General features: G+C 43.0%; 1 protein-coding gene across 8 annotated transcripts in view; it reads left to right on the plus strand.

The window, feature by feature from the left end:
* The window catches only part of cep295 (centrosomal protein 295), a 201,025-nt gene that overhangs the window by 101,466 nt on the left and 80,594 nt on the right, over nt 1–18,965 (plus strand). For all 8 annotated transcript variants that reach the window (XR_011961542.1, XR_011961543.1, XM_072577814.1 and 5 more), the window contains exons 19-22: nt 1,771–1,900; nt 2,471–2,695; nt 6,813–6,964; nt 7,563–7,734. Coding sequence is in view for 6 of the 8 variants with exons in the window: in XM_072577814.1 (XP_072433915.1) it covers nt 1,771–1,900; nt 2,471–2,695; nt 6,813–6,964; nt 7,563–7,734 (679 nt within the window). In the remaining 2 variants the exon portion in view is untranslated. The remainder of the gene's footprint in view (nt 1–1,770; nt 1,901–2,470; nt 2,696–6,812; nt 6,965–7,562; nt 7,735–18,965) is intronic.

Raw genomic sequence — 18,965 nt, forward strand, 5'->3', positions numbered from 1 at the left:
CTTCGCATTTATCCATATTGAACTCCATCTGTCATTTCTCTACCCAGCTCTGCATCCTATCAGTGTCACACTGCAGCCTGCAATGGCCCTCGATACTATCAACGGCACCTCAACCTTTGCGTCATCTGCAAATTTACTAGCCCACCCCTCAACCTCCTCATCCAAGTCATTTAGAAGAAATACAAGGTGACCCCACTCACCACTGACCTCCAGGCAGAATACTTTCCATCTACAACCACCCTCTGCCTTCTGTCAGCCAACTAATTCTGAATCCAGAGAGCCAAATCTCCCTGTATCCCATACCTCCTGACTTGATGACCGAGCTTATCAAATGTCTTGCTGAAGTTCATATACACCACGTCCATTGCCTGACCTTAGTCAACCTGTCTTGACACCACCTCGAAGAACTCAATAAGATTTGTGAGGCAAGACCTTCCCCTCACAAAGCCATGCTGACTGCTTGTAATCACACTATGCTTTTCCAAATAGTCATAAATCCCATGCCTCAGAATTCTTTCCAAAACCTTGCTGACCTCAGACGTAAGACTGACTGGTCTGTAATTGCCAGGGACTTTCCTATTCCCTTTCTTGAAAAGAGAAACAACATTCTCCTCCCTCCAATCCTTGTACTTGATTTAAAAACAAATTAGTGATTTAGTGTCTAGTATATTAAAAAGTATGCTTAAGTCATTAATACAAAAACAGTCAGCTTGATCTTCATGTTTAAACACCACTTTCTTGCAGCATTATTATTGTTGAGGCGTCTAAAATGCAACATTTTGACGACATTCAGTAACAGCTGCTTTTGTTGTTTGGATTTTAGAGATCACAATACTGTATGAAACAACATATTTGAGGGGTTAATTAATTGTAATAAAACCCAGATTAGCCAACAAATGCTTTTTTACCATGATTTTTTACCAAGGTGTAGCATTAACCTCAGTAAAGTATGTAAGTTTGCTGCCTACTGAATGCAGTTCAGAGTTAAATTAAGATGTTTATGGTATCATAGTTTTTAATCTAATCTTGACTATTAAATGGCCTTTTGAAATTTATCCATAAAAATGGGAAAGTATGAATAAATTGCTATGTGCAATTTTAACTGGGTCTGAGAATGTCTTGAAACTTGATATTAAATATACCTGAATAGTGAGATTTCACTGATTCCGTGGGGGATGGTGAAAGTTTATTTGGGAACTGTCAAAATGTTAATTCTCTTGCTAAATATATCATGGTTCGTGTCTCCTTTTTATGTAAACTTTTTTGAGATTCCTTTCCATATTAGTTTAGCTACAGCATTCAATTTGCTATGATGATCTCCCTGAATTCTGCTGATTTGATCTTTTTTCCTAAACTGCCCATTAACTGTAGGAAGAGCTGAATTGCACCTTAGTGCTATTCTACTCATTGTCGTTGGAGTTAGCCAAGAATCATCCAATGCATTAAGAAAATAAACTACCGTGTCTTCTGTAAGAAGTTTTCTGTTGAAGCACGATTCTCTGTTAGTCTCCCGACTCGTCCTATTGCAATTCTAAGATACACAATGATCATCTCTTTAATTTTTCTTTGAGAGGTGAAACAAATATATGGAATATGACTTCCCTCAGGCTGATTCAGTGTTTTTCATGCTGGTGTTGAGCATTTTATTTTAACTTTAAATTTATCTCCGAGGAGTAATTGGGAAAAAAAATCTATTATTTCCCTTTTATTGTTCTATGCTTTAGAATCTGTTGTATAAAAAGTGAAATCTAACATCATTATATGCTACAGGTGTTATTTCCTTGTTCTTGGTCTGGTAATATTCAAAAAGCTCCTGAGGAAAGTCAACTATTTTCCACAACACTATCCACTGGGAGTTTACCTTCAAGTGAACCAACAGATATTGGTCCTGTCAGTCCAGGTTTGTAATTTTCATTTCCACATATTCTACTGTCTGTGGAAACTTCTGTGATGCAGCATATTTTGACATCCCAGATGTTTTATAATTTCAATGTCGTGCAAATCAATTTTATATGTATGTTCGATTCTCAACTCTGCAGGATTCAACATAATTTTTTGCATTAACAAGGGATGAATGGGCATTATTTAACTGATGCGGTACTTTCTGGTCCTACTCTCTTAATGGGAACATCATTTCCATGTCCACTCTATTCAGGCCACTCAAAATTCTCTAGGTTTCGGACCGAACCCCATCATCCTTCCAAACTCCATTGAGTACAGTCCCAGAGACCTCAACTATTCCTCATGTGACAAACCTTTCATCTCTGGGATCAGTCTTGTAAACTTCTTTTGGACCTCCTCCAAAGGCAAATGTCCTTCCTTAGATCCAGGGCCCAAAACTTCACGATTCCAAATGCAGTCAAACCTGAGCTTCATAGCATCAGCAGTACATCTTTGCTCTTGTATGTTGTATCTTCAGTACTGTATGATTAGCATAGTTCTTAGAGGTTTTTTTTGGTTTCTCTAATAGGTGATCATTCCCCCACTGCTCATGACATCATTACTGGACAGTCAACTGCTCCCTCAACTTCAACTTCACTCTCTGTGAACAAGGACACAGTTGAAAATCAAGACATTGATCATTGTTGTCCCAGTTTAGAAGAATGTATTCCAACAGGAAGAAAGATTCAGCAGGTAGTGGAGAAGTATACTAGAAGCCTAAACCAATGGCTTAATTCGACTGGAAAGAATCAAGGTAAATAATTTTGTTTAATACTATTCATTAGGAAAACAAAATTTAAGAAAATGTAATTTAACCCAATGTTTATCTATAATTAACTTGTATTATTATGTTTTCTTTGTTAAATGACTGTTTCAATGTGTATATTATCCCATTTGGAAAATTGTTCTAAAGGTTTTCACTGATGAAAATATTCTAATTGGGCTGTTTTTAACCTTTATTTTTAAGAACTGATTCGTGTGTGCATGCTTATACATTTATTCAATCTTTCCTGCAGGTTTGTTTATTTTGTGCAAGCAATCAGTTTTGTTGCTCTATCCTGTGTCCTATCTAATGCTCATGATTCTTACTGTGATGTTGTAACTAGAATAGAGTGCTATGTTGCAAATAAAGTCTGGCCGTTCCATTGTTCATTGAGGATGAACTGCAAAGACTTTCTGATTATGACTTTAGATGTACAATTTAGCATTCTCATGTTTGTCACTGTGTAAATGCTTAAATTGTTAAGTCTTAACCCCCAGATCTAATGTATACATTCCTCTGTGGTACATTGTCATTTTGCCCACTGCAAGAGGTATCTTGATCATTCCGTTCACTTGTTTATTTCAATCCCATTTGCCCTCTCACTGGTATTGCACTATTGCCCTGCTCATTTCCAGCAAGTTGCAGAACAAAATTGCCCAGATGTTATGGGCAATAATCTTTTCAGTAGCATAGACTGGAGTTGCATGTTGGTACCATGTTGGGTTTCCAAAATGGCTGACTCTGAGGGAAATGCTGGGGATATTGAAAATTCTACTGGGCAATTCCCCTGCGTCTGAAACTGAGATTCTGAGACTGAGTCATTGCGCTTAATAGGTAACCCTTAAGGAATGGAGGTGGAGGTAGGGGAAGCTGCAGATAAAGCAGGGTGGGAGAATGTGGGTGAGGAGAGGGGCAAAATAGTGAGGTAACAGTAGATTAATACAGGTAATGGGTATGACCTGGTTAGATGATGGGAGTAATGAATCTGGTTGGAAGATGGATAGAAGGGAGGAAGGAGAGTTGGGAGATGGGTGGGAAGGTTATTTGAAATTGGAGAACTCAGTGTTGAGTACTCTGAGCTGTAGGCTGCCCGGGCAGAAGAAAAGATGTTATTCCTTCAATTTGTGGTCTGATTCACTGTGCCAATGGAGGATGCCAAGGATGCCATTGTCAGAGCCAGTGGGAAGGGGAATTGAAATGGGCAGTGACTGGGAGGTCAGGTTGGCCCTTATGGGCCGACTGAGATACTCTGCGTTCTTTTAATTTACGTTTGGATTCACCAATGTAGGGAAGACACATCGGGAACAACAGATGCAAAAAACTAGATTGGAGGAGAGGCAGGTGAACGTCTGTTTCACTTGGAAGGACTGTTTAATGCCCTGGATGGAGGTGAGGGAGGTGGTGTGTCGGCAGGTTTTGCATCCAAGGTTGCAGCAGAAGGTTGGGGAGAGTGGCCGAAACAAGGAGTGATGAAGGAGGAATGGCCCTTGTGGAAGGCAGAGAGGGGTGGGGAGGGGAAGATGGTCTTGATGGTGGGTCTAGTTCAGCTTAACAGAAGTGTTTGAGGATTATACGTTGGATGCGGGGACTATTGGGTTGGCACATGAGGATAAGGGGGAATCCCTGTCTTTATGTTTACGGGACAATGCTGTGGAACAGAGAATGGTGGAGTTGCAGTGATGGACTGTGTGGATGATGGGGGCAGGGACGCACATTGTTTAAAATAGGTGGGCATCTGGAATGCTTGGGAGTGGAATGTCTCCTTGTCAGAGCAGATGCAGAGGAATTTTGAAAACTGGATGGAGGTTTTGCAGGATATAGGGTGGAGGAGTTGTAGTCCAGGTAGTTATGGGAGTCTGAGAGTTTACAGTAAATGTCAGTCTATAAACTGTCGGCAGAGATGGAAGTAGTGAGGTCATGAAAGGGGAGGGAAGTGTCTGAGAGAGACCAAGTGAATTTAAAGACAGGACGGAAGTTGTTGGCAAAGTTGATGAACTGCTTGGGTGCAGAATGCAGCACTGATGCAGTCATCATTGTGACATGGAAGAGTTGGGGAACAGTACCTGTGTACGTGCTGAAGAGGGACTGTTCCATGTAGCCGACAAAGAGGCATACGTAGCTAGGGCCCATGTGAGTGTCCATGCTCATACCCTCTATTTGGAGGAAATGGGAAAAGTTAATGGAAAGGCTATTGACAGTGAGGACTAATTTGGCGAGGCAGAAGAGGCTATTGGTGGTGGGGGACTGGATGGGTCTCTTGGAGAGGTAGAAACTGAGGGCCTGCAGGCTGTTATTGTGGAGAATGGATGTGTATAAGGACTGCACATCCATGGTGAAGATGAAGCGCTAAGGTCTGGGGAGCTGGAAGTTTTTGAAGAGGTGAAGGGCATGATTAGTGTCCCAAATGTAGAAGGGAAGTGCCTGGACCCAAGGGGGAGAGAATGGAGTCGAGGTAGAAAGAAATGAGTTTGGTGGGTCAGGAGGTTGCGGAGACGATGGGTCGGCCAGGACAGTTGGGCTTATGGATCTCTGGCAGCATGGAGCCAGGGGACTATGAGGTGGCAGGCAGTAGAGGGGCAAATCATCGAAAGGTAATACCCGAAATGTTGTCGTCGCTATCTCCTGATGCTACCTGCAGAAATACCTGCAGATACATCTGCAGAAATATTTGATCAGGAACCAACTTGCAGTTAGCTTCCATGCCTGGCCTCACAAATGAACAAAATTTGGGTCTGTTTTGCCTTTAATTCAAGCTGTTACCTACAGTTCAGAGGTCATCTTTCACGGTCTGTTCCCAGTTCACAGCACCAAACCAAAAGGATGAAATGAGAGGGTTCTAACACTGGTTTTTCATCCTCTTAAAAACTTTTATATTTTTTTAGTAATCATTTAAACTGAACCCACCCCTGCTCAGCACTGACCTCTGCATCACCCAATCAGTGCAGCACCCACACCTGACCCAAAACTCAAATCTACCTTAAGCACTCTCCCAGCACAATTTTCCCATATTCTCCTATCTGTCCTGTTTCCTTCCTAGGCATTCCCACTTCAAAAAATACACAACCAATGTGGTAGTGTTACCTTTTGTGTGGCATTGCAAACCAAAATCTGTGTAGTTTTGAAAGTGTCTGTTGGGCAGTTAAACTTCAGAATAAGTTCTAACTGGTATAAAAGAAGGCCCAATTTTTACAACAATCTCCTCCATTGCTGGATTTGAGAATTCTTGGACTGCTTTACAATAAAATGCTACTGTACAGGAAAAAGGTGTATAGAAATCATCAAAAAAGCAGAGGATATGTTTTAAGTTCAAGTAGGGTTTTTCTGTCAAAAATTGTCAACACTGAAGTCTCAACAGCAGGCATCATTGATGCAAGTAGAGAGTACTTTTTGGTTTTGTTAGGATTGCTGCAACAGTATGATTGCACCAAATTGCATATGCACTAGCAAGATGGTCAGGCACTGAAAACGAGAAGGACAACAGCTAAAATAAATATGTTGGAGATCTGAACTGTACAGTCATTTACTGCCCAAGTACATTAGCAAGCAATTACTTTATTACCCCTCCCAAGAAATCTTTCCTCATCCTCCTCTGTCTGTTCCACCCCTCTTCCAGTATGATGTGACTTGATTTGATTTATTTATTGCCACATTATACAACACTTTCCACGATTTTTGTAATGTTGCCATTCTCCAGTGCCATCTTAACATGTAAAAATGAAGCAAAGCATTGAAAAAAGTAAAGAAAAATACCCACCTTTTACAGATCTGTTCTTTAAATGGATCATCATGATCCATGGGTCTGATGGTTTGGCATGAGTCTCCTTTGCATCTCTTCCACTGGAATGTAAATCGCCACTCTTTGGAGCCATCTTGTCTCCACTGATTCCCTTGCTACTGGGTCTTTGCTAGAACTTGCAAATGCAAACACCAATTGGGGAAACCTGATTATTTATCTTTAAATTATCTACTCACTGGATAATTTTGTGAACAAGGGAATCTTACTTTGTGCAAGATTTTTTGTTTATTTTCTTCAGTACTCTTATGGAATAAAAAGTTACTGAGTCATGTTCTGGTTCTGTAAGAGCTTAATTTTCCCTTTTTCTTCTAGATCCTCCAATTGGTCATAACACTTCGACCCAAGGAGTACCTAATTTCCATCTAGAACTGCAGTCACCAGATTCAGATCTAGAATTTCAGCCTTTGGAGACCATACCTGATTTTGGTTTTTCAAGTACTTCATTATCTTCTACTTCCAGCAAGGTGCTCAGATTTGATTGTAATGTTAAGTCACTGACTTTTTATGTTATGCTAGAACAACTTAGTTTTTGAATACAACAATGGTTGTAGTAGTACCACTTCTTTCCCTTATCCTGAACTAGAAAAATTGATCTATTCTTCTGCCACTTTTCACTTTTCTTAAACTTCTCTTGTTCCTTGCCTGGATCATCTCTTCCTTTCTTAATTTCCTTATATTTGTGACTATTATTCATAATTTTAAATTCATTTCATTTTAAAGTTCATGTTCTTTATAATCATGGGCCAGTAAGAATGCACAGTATTTCAACTTAGAATATTTGAAAACTCATCAGTTTCCTAAGATATGTAGAAGTGTTAAATCCAAATGATTACCTGTAGGTTAGTATGGTCTCTTAACTTTTATCTTCGTGGTTGTGGTTATGATTATTTGGAGAATTCTTGGTATGGTTTCTTTTCAAGGAGTTTAGAGGTCAGATGTTCTTTCTTTCAAAATTTGAAACAGCAATGTTTGACATGATGCTTGAGCATCTTGAAGGTCAGTTTAAAAAAAAACTCTCATTTTTGAGAGAACTGAGGTAACATTTCTTTTAAACTGTTACAGAATCGAAATGTCCTTGATACTGATCGCAACACACAAAATCAACATTCTAACTCAACCACAAACTCTGAGATCAAGTCCTTTACAGACAGTATTGAATTCACTCCTGACCATGGAAGCGCAGTTTGCAATGCAAATCAAGGGAGCAATTGCATTCAGCAGAATTATGATGTTGGTAAGTGTCTCTCTCAAAAAGAAAATTCACCAATTCTTCCCTCTGCAGTATTAATGTGCCTGTATGTACTCTTGGATGCTTAAGTGTTTTAGAAAATGTTATATAATTGAGAAAATGCTTTGTATAAACTTTTCTCCATAATTCTGGAGAATGTAAAAACAAAGGATGTATGCACAGATATAAAATATAAGTGAGTAGAAGCATGGAAGTTACGAAAAACAAGAGTCTGAAAACACTGGTAGTGCTAGGTCATAGGCCACCATAATGGTTATAATGTTGAACAGCTGATGACTAGGGAAAAAAATTATTGGAGCTTGTAAGAAAGGGTTGTAAAAAGCGTGATAATTTGAGGTTGTTTGATCTTCTCATAAACTGGGACAACCGAATTGAGACGAGAGCTCCAGAAGATTAATCTAAGGTGTGATTTTGTGACATTTCTTTGGAGCCCCAAGAACATAAGAACAAGCAGCAAGAGTAGGTTGTTAAACCCCTCTAGCCAGATATGGCAGTTGATGTGCTCATGGCTGATCAATGCCTAAAGCCCACTTTTCCAGTCTCCATAATCTTCACTGCTTTACTAATTAAAAGTCTGTCTACCCTCTTTAGATTTATTCACTGTCCCAGCATCTGTGATACTGTAGCGTACTGAATTCCATAGGTTTACAACTCTTTGAGAAAAGTAGTTTCTCCTCACCTCTCTTTTAATTCTGAGCCTTCTGGCTGCTTCTCATCAACTTCCTTTCCCCTGCATTTGACAACAAAGTGCCCATTAATCCCAACTGAACAGCAATTTTATGAATGTTCACGTATGGCTTCTGAACCCTGTTTTTCTTGTTGTTTTATTTAGAACATAGAACAATACAGTGCAGTACAGGCCCTTCGGCCCTCGATGCTGTGCCGATCAAAGCCCACCTAACCTACACTAACCCACTATCCTCCATATACCTATCCAATGCCCGCTTAAATACCCATAAAGAGGGAGAGTCCACTACTGCTACTGGCAGGGCATTCCATGAACTTACGACTCGCTGAGTGAAGAACCTACCCCTAACATCAGTCCTATATCTACCCCCCCTTAATTTAAAGCTATGCCCCCTTGTAATAGCTGACTCCATACGTGGAAAAAGGTTCTCACTGTCAACCCTATCTAACCCCCTAATCATCTTGTACACCTCTATCAAGTCACCCCTAAACCACCTTTTCTCCAATGAAAACAACCCCAAGTGCCTCAGCCTTTCCTCATAGGATCTTCCTACCATACCAGGCAACATCCTGGTAAACTTCCTCTGCACCCGTTCCAGTGCCTCCACATCCTTCCTATAGTATGGCGACCAAAACTGCACACAATATTCCAGATGCGGCCGCACCAGAGTCTTATACAACTGCAGCATGACCTCAGGACTCCGGAACGCAATTCCTCTACCAATAAAAGCCAGTACGCCATATGCCGCCTTCACAGCACTATTTACCTGGGTGGCAACTTTCAGAGATCTGTGTACATGGACACCAAGATCCCTCTGCTCTTCCACACTACCAAGTATCCGACCATTAGCCCAGTACCCCATCTTTTTATTACTCTTACCAAAGTGAATCACCTCACACCTAGCTACATTGAACTCCATTTGCCACCTTTCTGCTCAGCTCTGCAGCTTCTCTATATCCCGCTGTAACCTGCCACGTCCTTCCTCACTGTCTACAACTCCTCCGACTTTCGTATCATCCGCAAACTTGCTCACCCAACCTTCTAACCCTTCCTCCAGGTCATTTATAAAAATGACAAACAGCAATGGTCCCAAAACAGATCCTTGCGGAACACCGCTAGTGACGGCACTCCAAGATGAACCTTTGCCATCAACTACTACCCACTGTCTTCTTCCAGCCAGCCAATTCCTAATCCAAACCTCCAACTCACCCTCAATGCCATATCTCTGTATTTTCTGCAGTAGCCTACCATGGGGGACCTTATCAAACGCCTTACTAAAATCCATATACACCACATCTACCGCTTTCCCCTCATCTACCTCCTTAGTCACCTTCTCAAAGAATTCCGTAAGGTTTGTGAGGCACGACCTGCCCTTCACAAAACCATGCTGACTATCCTTGATCACATTATTCCGATCCAGATGTGCATAAATCCTATCCCTTACAATTCTCTCTAAGACTTTGCCCACAACAGAAGTGAGACTCACTGGCCTATAGTTACTTGGATTATCCCTACTCCCCTTCTTGAACAAGGGAACCACGTTTGCTAGCCTCCAGTCCTCTGGCACTACTCCTGTAGACAAAGAGGACACAAAAATCAAGGCCAATGGCTCTGCAATCTCCTCCCTTGCTTCCCAGAGAATCCTAGGATAAATGCCATCAGGCCCAGGGGACTTATCTATTTTCACCCTTGCCAGAATTTCCAACACCTCTTCTCTACATATCTCAAAGCCATCCATTCTACTTATTCGTGCCTCAGTATTCATATCGACAACAATGTCCTGTTCCTGAGTGAATACTGACGAAAAGTATTCATTCAGTGCCTCCCCAATCTCTTCAGCCTCCACACGCAACTTCCCATTACTATCCTTGATTGGACCTATTCTTTCCCTAGTCATTCTTTTATTCCTAACATACCTATAGAAAGCCTTAGGGTTTTCCCTAATCCTACCAACAAAGGACCTTTCATGTCCCCTCCTTGCTGCTCTTAGCTCTCTCTTCAGGTCCTTCCGGGCTACTTTATAACTCTCAATCGCCCCTATTGAACCTTCACGCCTCATCTTTACAAAGGCCACCCTCTTCCATTTAACAAGGGATTCCAATTCCTTATTAAACCACGGCTCCCTCACACGACCCTTTCCTCCCTGCCTGATAGGTACGTACTTATCAAGGACACTCAATAGTTGCTCCTTGAACAAGTTCCACATATCAATTACGCTCTTGCCTTGGAATCTACTTTTCCAATCCACACATCCTAAGTCATGCCTCAACGCATCATAATTTCCCTGCCCCCAGCTATAACTCTTGCCCTGTAGTACACACTTATCCCTCTCCATCTCTCTTTATCTTGCCCCTTGTTGAAGAGCGCGGACTTGTGCAGTCGGCATCTCTGCAGGATGGCAGTGGTGTAGGCTCATCTGCTCTTCTTTTCTCTTTTTTTTTTCTCCTTTTCTGATCTTTTTTTTCCTCACTTTTTTGTTTTTCATCTAACTTACCAGGCAGTGGGGCAGTATCCGGCTTATTGAATTTGGCAGTCGGCTAGATGTCTAGTGCAAGGTAGTGGCTAGGTGCTTGACCCAGGGCTCTTAGTGAGTTCTTGATGCCTGACGTGCCAACCAAAGGTGAGTCCAAGGTCTGGCATGAATGGCACCTGGATGAGGGCCTTGTTGGTCTGGGATCCAACATGGCAGTGGAGGTTCCCCCGACATCTGCAGCAATGACGAGCTGGGGTGATCAAGCCCTTGTCGGAGGTGTGGTCCCAGCATGACTAAGCGCGTAATGACTGTAATGATTGAACCTTTTAGCTTTTTTTTATGCTATACTAAGCGTGACTGACATGATTAGCTTTAAGGAGAAAGTGAGGACTGCAGATGCTGGAGATCAGAGCTGAAAATGTGTTGCTGGAAAAGCGCAGCAGGTCAGGCAGCATCCAAGGAGCAGGAGAATCGACGTTTCTGGCATGAGCCCTTCTTCAGGAATGAGGAGTGTGTGCCAAGCAGGCTAAGATAAAAGGTAGGGAGGAGGGACTTGGGGGAGGGGCGTTGGAAATGCAATAGGTTAAGGTGAGGGTGATAGGCCGGAGTGGGGGTGGGGGCAGAGAGGTCAGGAAGAAGATTGCAGGTTAGGAAGGTGGTGCTGAGTCTGAGGGTTGGAGCTGAGACAAGGTGGGGGGAGGGGAAATGAGGAAACTAGAGAAATCTGAATTCATCCCTTGTGGTTGGAGGGTTCCTAGGCGGGAGATGAGGCGCACTTCCTCCAGCCGTCGTGTTGCTATGGTTTGGCGATGGAGGAGTCCAAGGACCTGCATGTCCTTGGTGGAGTGGGAGGGGAAGTTGAAGTGTTGAGCCACGGGGTGGTTGGGTTGGTTGGTTGGTCCGGGTGTCCCAGAGGTGTTCTCTGAAACGTTCCGCAAGTAGGCGGCCTGTCTCCCCAATATAGAGGAGGCCACATCGGGTGCAGCGGATGCAGTAAATGATGTGTGTGGAGGTGCAGGTGAATTTGTGGTAGATATGGATGGATCCCTTGGGGCCTTGGAGGGATCTAAGGGGGGAGGTGTGGGCACAAGTTTTGCATTTCTTGCGGTTGCAGGGGAAGGTGCCAGGAGTGGAGTTTGGGTTGGTGGGGGATGTGGACCTGATGAGGGATTCCTGGAGGGAGTGGTCTTTTCAGAACGCTGATAGGGGAGGGGAGGGAAATGTATTCCTGGTGGTGGGGTCCGTTTGGAGGTGGCGGAAATGACGACGGATGATATGATGTATATGGAGATTGGTGGTGGTAGGTGAGGACCAGTAGGGTTCTGTCCTGGTGGCGATTGGAGGGGCGGGGCTCCAGGGCAGAGGAGCGGGAAGTGGAGGAGATGTGGTGGAGAGCATCGTTGATCACGTCTGGGGGGAAATTGCGGTCTTTGAAGAAGGAGGCCATCTGGGTTGTTCGGTATTTGAACTGATCCTCCTGGGAGCAGATGCGGCGGAGACGAAGGAATTGGGAATTCACAATTCACCTGCACCTCCACACACATCATTTACTGCATCCGCTGCACCCGATGTGGCCGCCTCTATATTGGGGAGACAGGCCGCCTACTTGCGGAACGTTTTAAAGAACACCTCTGGGACACCCGGACCAACCAACCCAACCACCCCGTGGCTCAACACTTCAACTCCCCCTCCCAAGGAAATGCAGGTCCTTGGACTCCTCCATCGCCAGACCATAGCAACATAACGGCTGGAGGAGTAGCGCCTCCTCTTCCGCCGAGGAACCCTCCAACCACAAGGGATGAACTCAGATTTCTCCAGTTTCCTCATTTCCCCTTCCTCCACCTTGTCTCAGTCCCAACCCTCGAACTCAGCACCACCTTCCTAACCTGCAATCATCTTCCTGACCTCTCCGTGCCCACCCCCACTCCAGCCTATCACCCTCACCTTAACCTCCTCCCACCTATCACATTTCCAACGCCCCTTCTCCCTACCTTTTATCTTAGCCTGCTTGGTACACTCTCTCCTCATTCCTACCTAGGCAACATTGCAAACTTTTCACTGTTCTCCTGTACTTTTATACTTGAGTACGTGATTAAAAAGTCTAAATCTAAATCCACCACCCTATCCTAAATCTATGACCTCTAATTCTAGATTTCCCAAGTGAGTAACCATCTGTTCTATGTTTATTTTGTCAGTCCTCTTTAGCATCTTGTGCAGCTCCATTCAATCTGTTTTCATTTTAAACACCAAAGAGTATAGGCCTAAAATGTTCAAGTGCTGTACGTAAGACTGACTCCATATGTCTGAAATGCATCGAGTGAACCCCCTCTGAAATACCTGCAATTCAACTACATCCTCCCTCAAGTAAGTGACCAAAATTGTCTGCAATAGTCCAGGTGCAATCTAACTAATGCCTTGGACACAAGGCAGCAACATTTCCCTATTTTTATACTCTTTTCCTTCAATCAAAGCCAAAATTTTGTTTTTGGCCCGCCCCCCCCCCCCCCCCCCAGTTATTATGTACTGTACCTGCATACTAGTTTTGTGTTCCATGCGCAAGAAAACTCAGATCTCTCTGCATTGAAGAACACGGAAGTTTCCACCTGCCACATTTTGGCCCATTCGCTTAACCTATCCATTTCCATTTCTTCATTTCAACTTATTTTCCCACCTATGTTAGTGTCATCTGCTAATTTGGCAATAGTACTTACTATGCTGAAAATGTGTTGCTGGAAAAGCGCAGCAGGTCAGGCAGCATCCAAGGAGCAGGAGAAACGTCGATTCTCCTGCTCCTTGGATGCTGCGCTTTTCTAGCAACACGTTTTCAGCTCTGATCTCCAGCATCTGCCGTCCTTACTTTCTCCTAATAGTATGTACTATTCCAACATCCAAGTCATTAAAATAGATTGTAAATAGTTGGAACCCCAAGAACTGAACAGTGTGACACCCCACTTGCCAACAAAAAAAAGACTCATTTACCCCATCTCTCTGCTTTCTATGGGTTAGCCAATTCTCTATCCAAGCTAACAAATTATTCTTAACCCCCTATGATCTTACATTGTGTATTGACCTTTTCATGCTGTGCCTCATCAAATTTCTTCTGGAAGTCCAAAAAATACTAAGTCTGTAGGATCCTCATTACTGATATTGCTTGATAGATCTTCAATGCCAACAAAGTAGTCAAACAAGATGTAGAATCATAGAATGGAATCATAGTGTGGAAACAGGCCATTTGGCCCAACAGCACCAACCCATTCCCCAATGCTATTACTCTACGTTTCTCCTAACTAATACCTAATCTACACACCTCTGAACACTGGGAAATTTAGCATGGCCAATTCACCTAAACTGCGAGCACCTGAAGGAAACCCACACAGATGTGGGAAGAATGTGCAAACTGCACACAGTCATCTGAGGCTGGAATTGAACCCAGATCCCTGGCATTGTGAGATGGCAGTGCTAGCCATTGAGCCACCTGTCATAAAACCATACTGACTCTGATGGATTGTACTTTGACTTTCTAGCTATCGTGGAATCAATTCTTTGGATTGTAGCAATTTCCAAAAAACACATTCATCTATCTGGTATTTAGTTTCCTACTTTGTCTTTTTCTACCCTGCCCGCCCATATCCACCCCATTTTTTTTTAATAAGGGTGTTATATTTAGCATTTTGCCAATCCACTGGAAGCTTTTCTGCATCCAGGGAATTTTCGTATATTAGAACCAATGGAATCTGTCTGCTGTCTATTCCACTAAGATACTCTGAAGTAGGCCATTTTTCCTGAGTGTTGATTGTTTTAAGTTCCTCCCCTTCTATAATCTTTGCATAATCTCCTTACTTTTGAGGTGATACTGGTGTCCTCCATCTTTAAATCTGAAGCAAAATATTATTTTAGTGACTCCAAATTTCTATGTGCCCAACTATTAACTTCCCAGTATCGTCCTCCAAGGAACCAACATATGCTTTAAATACTTCCTTACATATCGAAGCCTTTGCTATCCAGTTTTATAGTTTTTGTGCTAGTTTTCTTTCATAATTTACTTTTGCAATATGATATGCCTTAGTTTTTGTCTTAATATTATCTTTAACTTCCTTGCTTTTCCTTCTCTTAGCCTCTTCATTTCTGGAATAAATTTTAGTTGGAAGCAGTTGAGTATCTCCTTAAACATCCACTACAATTTAGCAACTATCCTCCCTTGTAGTCTTCCTGCCCAGGAGACTAGGGCCAAATCTGACCTCATGTTTTGTTTAACTCCAGAATACTAGTTACTTATGGAATGTGGGTGGAACTGTCTGGTAATAAAACTATCTTGGTTTTATAACATGGTAAAATTTAAGACAAGTGTAAAAGATCCTAGTGATCAAAATACGATTGACTGCCATACCAAGTTTGAAAGTAATTTACTCCAAAGGTGAACATCAGTCTTACACTTGAATTACATGTGCATGAGAGGTAAACTAAACTGAAGTTAATTGGGAATGCACACTGAAAGATGAATGAACAATGGGAAATATTTAAAGAAAGAAATCAGAATCTTCAATGAAATTTCAATCTACTGAAAAACAAAGTCAGCAAAGAATACCAGTCCATGGCTGTCATAAGAATTCATAGATTAATTTAGCACAGAAAAGGATCTTCGGTCCATGGAATCTAGACTGACATAACTAGCACTAAAGATGCGTGAATTCAAATTTCCTTCACTTGTCCCATATCCTTAAATTATGATATTTGAAGTTCACCAGGATGCTGCCTGAGATGCAGAAACTGAACTATAATGGAGATAAGATAGAATTATTTATAACCCCCACAGTGTGGGAACAGGCCATTCGGCCCAGCAGGTCCACACCGACCCTCCAAAGAGTAACCCAACCAGACCCTTATTTCTCCAAATTTCCCCCGACTAATGCACCACACACCATGGGCAACTTAGCACAGCCTATCCACCTAACGTGCACATCTTTGGATTGTGGGAGGAAACCGGAGCACCCGGAGGAAACCCATGCAGACACTGGGAGAATGTGCAAACTCCAAGCAGACAGTTGCCTGAGGCTGGAATCAAACCCGGGTCCCTGATGCTGTGAGGTTGCAGTGCTGCCCATAGGTTTGGATTGTTTTCTTTAGAAGTGCTGATCTTAATTTTTTTTTTAAAGGTTGTAAGGTTTCTGGTCTCCACTACCTTCCCAGGCAAACCATTCCAGATTCCCACCACCTGCTGAGTGAAAAGGTTTTTTTTCTCAGACCCTTCGAAATCTCTTGCTCCTTACCCTAAAACTATGTGCTCACATGATTTGACCCCTCAACAAAGGGGAACAGCTGTTCTGTATTCACCTCATCCATACCCCTCAATCATATGCCCCCTCCATCTTGTCTGCTCTAAAGAAAACAATCCAAACCTATGGGCGGAGGAAGAGCGCCTCATCTTCCGCCTAGGAACCCTCCAACCACAAGGGATGAACTCCGATTTCTCCAGTTTCCTCATTTCCCCTCCCCTCCCCTCCCCTCCCCACGCCCCCCACCATGTCTCAGTCCCAACCCTTGAACTCCGCACCACCTTCCTAACCTGCAATCTTCTTCCTGACATTTCCCCCACATTTTCATCCATATAATTAATGTGTATAACAATGACAAGGGTCCCAGTACTGATCCTTGTGGTACACTGCTGGACATAAGCCTCTAGTCACTCAAATAGCCTTTTACCACTACTGTTTGTATCTTGTTATTAAGACAGTTTCTGATCCATCTCACCATGTTTCCTTAAATTTCATGTGCTTTTAACCTTCTCAATCAGTATGTAAGTTCGCTCGCTGAGCTTGATGGTTTGCTTTCAGATGTTTTGTCATCATACTAGGTAACATTCTCAGTGAGAGCCTCTAAAGCACTGGTGGTATGTCCTGCCTCTCTATTTATAGGTCTTGGTTTCTTAAGGTGGGTGATGTCATTTCTGATTTTGGTTTCAAAGGAAGGTAGGCAGATAGGACCTGGGACAACACACTCATCTTAGGACAGGCGAAACAAAGACATGGGACTCCAGGATGGTATGTTGCCTCCCAGGTGCTCGGGTCAGGGATGTCACCGATCAGCTGCAGAGCATTCTGAAAGAAGAGGGTGAACAGCCAGTTGTCTTGGTGCATATAGGCTCCAACAATATAAGTAGAAAATGAGATGAGGTCCTGAAAGAAGAATTCAGGGAGCTAGGAGAGAAGTTAAAGAGGAGGACCTCAAAGATAGCGATCTCGGGATTACTACCAATGCCACGTGCTAGCCAGCGTAGAGATGAAAAAATAGGCAGGGTGAACACTTAGTTTGAGAGATGGTGTAGGAGGGAGGGGTTCAGATTTGTTGAACATTGGGACTGATTCTGGGGAAGGTGAGGCTATTACAAAATGGACAGTCTACATCTGAACCAGACCAGAACCAATGTCCTTGTGGGAGTCTTTGCTACTGCTACTGGGGAAGTTTTAAACTAGTGCGGCGGGGGCTGGGAACCAGAAGAGAAAACAATGAGTCAGTGAGGTGGAGACTCTAGACTGTAAGAATTATGAAGATAGCATTAATAAAAGAAAGAGTAGGCAGACAGCAGATGAGCACAAAAACCTGGTGGCCTGAAATGCATCTACTTTAATAAGAAGGACTACAGTGTGTAAAGTAGATGAACTTGGGGCTTGGATTGGTGGCTGGGAGTATGAGTGTGATTGCAATCACAGAGACTTGGTTGAAGGAAGGACATGATGATTGGCAATTAAATGTTCCAGGATATAGAAGCTTCAGACAGGACAGGGAGGAAAGTAAAAGGGAGTGGAGGTGCACTGCTGGCCAAGGACGATATCACAGCTGTGCTAAAGGAACACACTATGGAGGTTTGGGTAGTGAGGGATTATGGGTGGAGCTGAGAAATAAGGGTGCAGTCACACTGTTGGGGCTGTTACAGGCCTCCCAACAGTGAGCGTGAGGTAGAATAGGTAAACAGATTATGGAAAGATATAGAGGCAAAAGTGTAGTGGTGATGGGAGATTTTAATTTTCCCAACATTGACTGGGATACACTTAATGTAAAAGGTCTGGATAGGGTAGAATTTGGAAGAAGCGTCCAGGAGAGTTTTCTAGAGCAGTATGTCAATAGTCTGACGAGGGAAGGGGCCATATTGGACCTAGTTCTGGGGAACGAGCCAGGACAGGTGGTAGAAGTTGCGGTGGGGGATTTCTTTGGGAACAGTGACCACAATTCTGTAAGTTTTAGAATACTCTTAGGACCACTCTCTTCATCTAAGAGAAGAGTACTAAACTGGGCCAAGGCCAATTATATCAAAATTAGGGAGGAACTTGGAAATGTGGATTGGACATAGCTATTTGAAGGGAAGTCGACATTTGAGATGTGGGAGGCTTTCAAAGAGTGCAGGATAGGCATGTCCCGTTGAAGGCACAGGATAGGATAGGCAAGATTCGTGAACTGTGGATAACAGAAGAAATTGTACAACTAGCCAAGAGGAAAAGGGAAGCATAAGGTCTAGGCAGCTAAGAATCAAACGGGCCCTGGAAGAATATTGGAAGAGTAGGGCAAGTCTTAAATGAGGAATCATGAAGGGGTCATGAAATAGCTTTAGCAAACAGAATTAAAGAGAATACCAAAGCATTTTATTCTTGTTTAAGAAGCAAGCGGGTAACTAGAGAAAGGATTGGTCCACTAAAGGATAACGAAGGAAGGCTGTATGTCGAACCTGGGAGGTATGGGTGAGATTCTGAATGATTACATCTGTATCCTCTGAGGAGAGGAACATGATGAATGTGGAGATAAGAGATAGAAGTTTGATTAGTCTGAATCGCATTGACATAAGTAGGGAAGATGTATTGGGTAGGCTAGAGGTTACTAAGGTGGACAAATCTCCAAGACTGGATGGGATTTATCCCAGGTTGCTGAGGGAGGCGAGAGAGGGGCCCTGACAAATATCTTTGTGGCATCCTTAAATCCAAGTGAGGTGCCAGAGGATTGGAGGGTTGCTCATGTTGTACCCCTGTACAAGAAGGGTAGTAGGGATATTCCGGGTAACTACAGACC

This window comes from Chiloscyllium punctatum, chromosome 9 (genome assembly GCF_047496795.1).
Source record: "Chiloscyllium punctatum isolate Juve2018m chromosome 9, sChiPun1.3, whole genome shotgun sequence".
NCBI classification, from domain to species: domain Eukaryota; kingdom Metazoa; phylum Chordata; class Chondrichthyes; order Orectolobiformes; family Hemiscylliidae; genus Chiloscyllium; species Chiloscyllium punctatum.